Raw genomic sequence first — 7,124 nt, forward strand, 5'->3', positions numbered from 1 at the left:
AGCAGCAGCAGCAGCAGCAGCAGGAACTGACCGATGTGGGTGCGCCTGATTTGGAAGCAGCGGCGGTGGAGATAGGCAGCGGAGATGTCTCCTCTTTCGTAGGCCAGCAGCTGATAAAAGACCTGAAGACAAACAAGTGCAGCAAGCACTAGCACAAACCTTACAAAGAACAACACCGAGCTAGCTAGCTAGCTAACCAGCTAGCTAGCTAGCTACCCACCTAACTAGCTAACCAACCAGCTAGCCAGCTAGCTAGCAAGCTAAGTAGCCAGCTAGCCAGCTACCTGGCTAGCAAGCTAGCTAGCTAGCTTGCTAGCTAGGTAGCTAGCCGAGGGCCGGCTGGCTAGCTGCACCGGAGAGAACAGCGCCTCAGATGAGAGGAATGCTCTCCAACTAAAAGCAGCAAAAAGCTCAAAAGAGACACTCCGCATGCATGCAGCCAGTGCAGCAGCAGAACAGGCTCCAAGCAGCAGCAGCAGCAGTACCAGCAGCAGCAGCAGCAGTTCCCAAGACGCCCCGGAGATCTTCCAACTCCCCTAAACCCTCTCGCCAAACCCAGCAGCAGCAGCAGCAGTTCCCAAGACGCCCCGGAGATCTTCCAACTCCCCTAAACCCTCTCGCCAAACCCTAAACCCTAAACCCTAAACCCTAAACCCTAAACCCTAAACCCTAAACCCTAAACCCTTACCGCGAGTCTGTCTGGGAAGCCAATTGTATGAGGTACATACACCAGAGAAGAAGCCAGCAAACGCGTAGGTAGATTAGTAAGACGAAAGACAGGGGATGGAAGCGCAGCAGCAGCTCTTGAGGGTGTGTTTGCTGCTGCTGCAGCAAATGCGCTGCTGCTGCTGCTGCTGCTGCTGCTGCTGCCAGCAGCACCGGGAGCGCCTGCTGCTGCATCTCCTCCCCGCATACACCAGACTAAGCACTCCCATAGAGCTGGCAGCCTTTGACCAGCAGCAGCACAAAGAATAAGAGATGCAGGCCCGTCTGATAAAACTAATTCTTCATCTGTAACAAGAAGTACTCTGCTGTTGAGGTCTAGCAGCTCTCGCAGCACGCCGGGAACCAACCGCCAGAGACGCTCCCGGCCTCCTTTGAGTTTGCTTCTGCTGCTGCTGCTGCTGCTGCTGCTGCTGGAGGCAGAAGCTGCATACTGGGGCAAGAAGGCAGAAAGATTCAATTGTTGTTGTTGTTGCTGCTGCTGCTGCTGCTGCGCGCTTGAAGCAGCGCATGCAGAACGCAGCAATAGCCACGCGAGACGGTTCAGGGTCAGCAGCAGCCAGCGCAAGTCGCTGCGCTGCAAAGAAAACCCCCCACTGCTGCTGCTGCTGCTGCTGCTGCATGTGGGGCTAAGACGGTCTTCCTCTGTCTCCTCCAGCAATTCAGAGTCGTCCGTCATCTGGAGACAAACAACAACCAGCAGCAAAACTCGAAGCAAAAACCTGCTGCTACCCGTGGCTGCAGCAGCAGCAGCAGCAGTACCGTCACTACCATCGCCCGCACAGCACAGCAGCAGCAGCACAGCAGCAGCAACACAGCAGCAGCAGCAGCAGCAGCAGCGGCTTGCCTGTAGTTTGTACCGAAGCAAAGTGCAGAGGGACCTGACAGCTTCGCCCCATTGGCTGCTGCACTCAGGCGGAGGCCCCATCAAACTGAAGAAGCTGTCGATGCATCCTCTACACGTTGTCTGCAACTGCAGCAGCAGCAGCAAGAACAGCAGCAGCAGCAGCAACAGCAGCAACAGCAGGTGAGAAATCAACTTCCTTCTGTAGCCTCCTGCTTACATACCACTGCAGCAACAACTACCTCAAACTCTCTATACGCTGCAGCCGCTACTGCAGCAGCAGCAGCAGAAGCATCAGAAGCATCAGCAGCTTCTGCAGCAGCAGCAGCAGCAGCAGCAGATTAGAAAAGCTGCAACTTACGCAGTCTTTGATGGCGCGGAGGAGGCGAAGAGGCAGCGGCGTGCTGACGGCCAGGGCATTCAAAATAAGCACCTCCTCATCTAGCACACATATGCACACACACAACTGCTGCTGCTGCTGCTGCTGCTGCTGCTGCTGCTGTAGGACCTCCAAGCGATTGTCGCCTGCTGCAGAGGTGCTGCTACCGGCCCTTGAGTACCGGTTTAACTCGGTGGCTGCCTTTAAGCTGAGTGGCTAGCAAGACAGCTAGCTTAGTGGCTAGCTAGCTGAGTAGCTAGCTACCATAGTGGCTAGCTAGCTAGAACACCACAGTGGCTAGCTGAGTGGCTAGTTAGACAGCTAGCTGAGTTGCTAGCTAGATAGCTAGCTGAGTTGCTCGCTAGACAGCAAACTTAGTGGCTAGCTAGGCAGCTAGCTGAGTGGCTAGCTAGATAGCTAGCCATGACTGGCTAGCTGGGCAGCTAGCTAGCTAGCTAACCTGTGTGTTTGTGAGCCCAGAGGGAGGAGAAGGGTTGAGAGTCTTCTTCCTCCTCATCGCTGTCGGAGCCCCAGCTTTCAGATTCGCTGTCTTCGTTTGCTGCTGCTCCTGCTGCTGGTCCCGCTGCAGCTGCTCCTGAGTCAGCTGCTGCTGCTGCTGCTGCTGCTGCTGCTCGTTCCGCGTCAGGCGGCAGGTACAGCTGCAGCAGATCCGAAAGGCCTGCAGCAAAAGCACGCAAGCAGCGGGGTACGTCCCTTTATAGCCGCCTGGCTAGCTAGCTAGCTAGCTAGCTAGCTATCTCGCGGGTCTAGCAGCTACCTGGCTAGCTGTTCGAGTAACAAGCTAGCTAGCTGTGAGGCCCCTCGAGCGGCTGCAAACTGTTAGAGCAGCAGCAGCATTATCCCCAGCCACTAAGCCGTTCTAACCAGCTAGCTAGCTAGCTAGCCAGCCAGCTAGCTAGCTACAAGGAACAGTACCTCGCGATTGAGCAGCAAGCGCAGCAGTAAAAAATGCAGTGACAGCCCAACTCTCCGTCAAGCCAACTAGCTGTCGCCTCAGCTGTAAGCAGCAGCAGCAACAGCAGCAGCCACAGCAGCAATATCAGCAGCAGCCCAGCAGCGCCGGGCACCAGCAGCAGAAGCAGCAACAGCAGCAGCAGCAAGAGTAAAACGCATCAGCGGTAAACGCACCAGGGCTGCAAGAATGCAGAGCCTGTCTCTGAAGAAGCAGCAGCAGCAACAGCAGCAGCAGCAGTAGCAGCAACAGCAGCAGCAACAGCAGCAGCACCAGAACACAAAGACCCTCTATTATGTCTATAAGCCTACCGTCTCTTCCCCGGAGACCGCATTACACGGCTCTTGCTGCTGCTCCTGTTGCTGCTGCTGCTGCTGCTCTTGCTGCTGCTGCTCCTGTTGCTGCTCCTGCTGCTGCTGCTGCTGCTGTCCCCGCTGCTCTTCAGGACTGAGGAGACTCGTCCGCAGCAAATCGAAGGGGCAGCCCCAGCCGCAGAGACGCAAAGACACCAGCAGCCACAGGGGGCATGCAAATTCTTCTGATGCTGCTGCTCCTGCTGCTGCTCCTGCTGCTGCTGCTAACGGGGAAGCAGCAGCTGCTGCAGCATCGAGTCGCTGCCGGTGCAGAGAGAGAAGAGACAGCATGTTGCCAGCCAAGCAGACCCCAAGGCCCATTTTATGTTGGCCTGCTGCTGTTGTTGCTGCTGCTGCTCTATCTGTTGCTGCTGCATCTTCTGTTGCTGTTCCTGCTGCTGCTGCTGATTGCTGCAGCAGGTAAGGTCGCCGTAGCCCCTCATAGAAGCTGTTCTGCATCTCTGCATCAGCAGCATATTGCCGCAGTAGCTGCTGCCTCGCAGACAAAACCTTTTGCTGCTGCTGTTGCTGCTGCTGTAGCCCCGTGAGCTGCTGCTGTTGCGGCTGCAGCAGCAGCCCTGGGCGCTGCGGCGGCAGCACCTGCTGCTGTTGCTTCTCCCGGGGGAAGGCCCTCCTCTGTCGCAGCAAAGCAGCAGCACTCGCTGCAGCAGCAACTCCAGCAGCACTTCGGAGCCCTGGAAAAGCAGCAAGTGCTGCTGGCGCAGCAGCAGCAGCAGCTGCTGCTGCTACTGCTGCTGGTGCAGCACCGGAAGCGAAGAGTAGGGCTTCAAGGCGGGCAAGAGCCTTATCCTGCAGCAGAACTCGCTGGTGCTGCTGCTGCTCCTGCTGCTGCTCCTGCTGGTCTTTCGTAGCGTATGACGGAAGCAGCAGCGGGCAGCCCAACAGATGCACCAGCAGCTCCCACTGAACCATAGAATCTGCAGCAGCAGCAGCAACAGCAGCAGTAGCAGCACATAGCAGAGGAGAGCAGCATGCAGGACACAGGTACAGCAGCAGCAAGACGCCAGCCCCGTCAACAAGGGCAGCACACTCGTGCGAGTGCAGCAGCAGCAGCAGCGCAGCAGCAGCAGCAACAGCAGCAGCAGCAGCACATAGCAGAGGAGAGCAGCATGCAGGATACAGGTACAGCATCAGCAAGACGCCAGCCCCGTCAACAAGGGCAGCACACTCGTGCGAGTGCAGCAGCAGCAGCAGCAGCAGCAACACCCAAACACCATACCTGCAGCAAATGCTTGGTCTTTCAGGAAGTGCTGCAGCAGCAGCAGGGCATCCTCAGCATCAGGGCTTATCTCTTCCCCTTCAGAAGCGTCTGCTGCACCTCCGCTAGTTCCTGCTGCTGCTGCTTTTGCTGCTGCAGGTGCGATAACAGCAGAGCACACGAAGCTGCCGACCTGAGCAGCAACGCAGCAGCCTAACCCCAAGAGGCGCCACAGAGCGCCATGAAAGAGGCTAGCCTGCTGCTGCTGCTGCTGTTGCTGTTGCTGCTGCTGCTGTTGCTGTTGCTGCTGTTGCTGTTGCTGCTGGTCAAAGCGCAGCAGCTGCAGCAGCAGCCGCACCGTTGCTGCTGCTGTTGCTGCTGCTTGCTGCTTTGTTGCAGTGTCTGCTTCTAAAGGCAGCAGCGCCAACGGGAGCCTGCCGACTAAGCCATAGTTCCTGCAGGGGACAGCCGCAGCAGCAGGAGCAGCAGCAGCGGCAGCAGCAGCTACTGCTGCTGCTGCAGGCAAGCCGAAGCAAGCTTTCTTAGAAGGAGACAAAGCACTGCAGCGCCAGCCGCAGCAGCGGCGGACGTCACCCTCGAATAGCAGCATGGGGGGCTGCTTCAGCTGCTGCTGCTGTTGCTGCTGCTTGTGCTGCTGCTGCTTGTGTTGCTGCTGTTGCTGTTGCTGCTGCTGCTGCTGCTGCTTCTGCTCGCGCTGCTGCTGCCGCTGCTTGCCGTGCTGTAGCACTATTAGGTTTCTGTAATGCACGGACAGAGCGTGCAGAACAGCAACATGCAAAGCGCAGTTAGCATTTGCGGCTGCTGCTGCTGCTGCTGCTGCTGCTGTCTTTGCTGCTGCTGCGCCTGCTGCCGCTGCTCCATCCGCCGCCCCTGCTGCTTCTGTCGCTGCTGCTGCTGCTGCAGAAGTAGAAGTAGCAGCTGCTGCTGCTCCTTCTGCTTCTGGTGCGTTAGCTGAGGCTTCTGCAGGTGCTGTTGTCTCCCCTGCTGATTGTTCTGTTGCTGCTCCGTCTGCTCCTATGCCTGCTGCTGCTTCTGCTCCAGCGTCTATTGTTACTTTAGCTGCTGCTGCTGCTGCTGCTGCTACATCTGCTGCAGCAGGAGGAGGCAACACAGCAGCAGCAGCAAGGAGTCTCTTGGAGTCGGGGTCCTCAGCGGAGCTAAACGGATCGAAGCTGAAGGCAATCAGCCGACCCTGTCTCCTATAGAGTTGCTGCTGCTGCTGCTGTTGCTGCTGCTGCTGCTGCTGCTGCTGCTGATGGTCATCGACTTGCATGTGCTGCTGCTGTTGCAGCAGAAGCTGCTGCTGCTGATCGAACTCATCTCTGCAGCGCTGCTTGTGCTGCTGCCTCTGTCTGAAGGACCTCCAAGCAGCAGAAATCTTCTGCTGCGCTTGCTGCTGCTGACGCAGCAGCTCCCGCTGCTGCCGCCGTAACCTGGTTTGCTGCAGGAAGGCCTCCCTGCCTAGCGCTGTGCTGCAGCCTCCCCTACCTGATAGATTCACATTGCGTGTCTGGATGCCACCCCAGTCGTACATCCTCATCTGCTGCTGCTGCTGCAGCTGCTGCTGCTGCTGCTGCTGCTGCTGCTAGTCTGGGCAGACTTCCCTCCAGATCCTGCTGCTTGAGATTGAGCTGCTGTTAAGGGCGCTAGGGAAATGTCTGCTGCTGAAGTGGGTGTGTCTAGTGCTGCAGTGCTGCAGCTGCTGTTCCTGCTGCTGCTGTTGCTGCTGCGGCTCGTGTTCGGCTGTTTGCTGCTGCGGTTGAGGCTGCTGCTGTTTTGTGCTGCTGTTTGCTGCAGCAGAATCTTCTTCTTTAGATCTAAGGAGCTTCCTTCTTCTCAGGCACGTGAGAGAAGGGATTTCGCCAATACACTAGGGCCTTAGCTCGCTGCCGTTGCTGCTGCTGCTGCTGCTGCTGCTGTTGCTGCTGCTGTTGCGGCTGGTGCTGCTGCAGCAAGGGGGGGCTGCTGCTGCAACTACGTCAACACTAAACACAAATAAGGGGTTTCCTTAGAAGTCATACATAAATCTTTTATTATTATTATCAGCAATTTAATAGTATAATTACGCAGCCATCTTGCTTAAACACAAGCAGCGCCGCCGCAGCGCAGCAAGCTGCAGCAGCAGCAGCAGCAGCAGCAGCAGCTCCCAACTGCAGCAGGAACAGCTACTACAAGTCCCTGACTAGGAGCTTCATTTATCCTTTTTAAAAGGAAGCTCGACGCCGTTCTTGCTGCATTAGATGCTGTTGCATGCGTTCCTGCAGCAGCATTTGAGGGGCCCTAGAGAGGCAGCAGCAGCAGCAGCAGCAAAAGCAGCAGCAGCTGTTACCGCTAGAAGGACTCTACCTGGAGCAGCAGCAGCTGCTGCTATTGTCTGCACACAGAGGGGTGTACAGACAGCAGAGAGTCAACTGTCCCCCCATGTCTTGCTTTGGGTTTAGCAGGCGCTCAGTCAGCAGCAGCAACAGCAGCAGCAGCTGCTGCTGCAGTTTATAAACAGGCAGACTGTGGAGAAGCTGCGGCTTCGGTAGTGAGGCAGCTAAGCAGAGCTGAAGGTAGTGCTGTGGGCGGTTGCAGCCCAGCAGCAGCAGCAGCAGCAGCAGCAGCAGCAG

The 7,124-nt window shown here is 57.1% G+C and overlaps 1 protein-coding gene across 1 annotated transcript in view; it reads right to left on the reverse strand.

Annotated features, from left to right (window-relative positions):
• EAH_00019890 (ubiquitin-transferase domain-containing protein, putative) overlaps positions 1–6,046 on the reverse strand; it is a gene marked incomplete at both ends in the record, with an annotated part of 6,308 nt that extends 262 nt beyond the window's left edge. Inside the window, 7 exons of the mRNA XM_013397237.1 lie at positions 32–122; positions 689–1,402; positions 1,929–2,008; positions 2,407–2,625; positions 2,883–2,964; positions 3,231–4,210; positions 4,513–6,046. Coding sequence (XP_013252691.1) covers positions 32–122; positions 689–1,402; positions 1,929–2,008; positions 2,407–2,625; positions 2,883–2,964; positions 3,231–4,210; positions 4,513–6,046 — 3,700 coding nt within the window. The remainder of the gene's footprint in view (positions 1–31; positions 123–688; positions 1,403–1,928; positions 2,009–2,406; positions 2,626–2,882; positions 2,965–3,230; positions 4,211–4,512) is intronic.
• Between the last annotated feature and the right edge of the window lie 1,078 nt (positions 6,047–7,124).

Source organism: Eimeria acervulina, genomic scaffold (assembly GCF_000499425.1).
Source record: "Eimeria acervulina Houghton genomic scaffold, Eah_scaff136, whole genome shotgun sequence".
Classification (NCBI taxonomy): domain Eukaryota; phylum Apicomplexa; class Conoidasida; order Eucoccidiorida; family Eimeriidae; genus Eimeria; species Eimeria acervulina.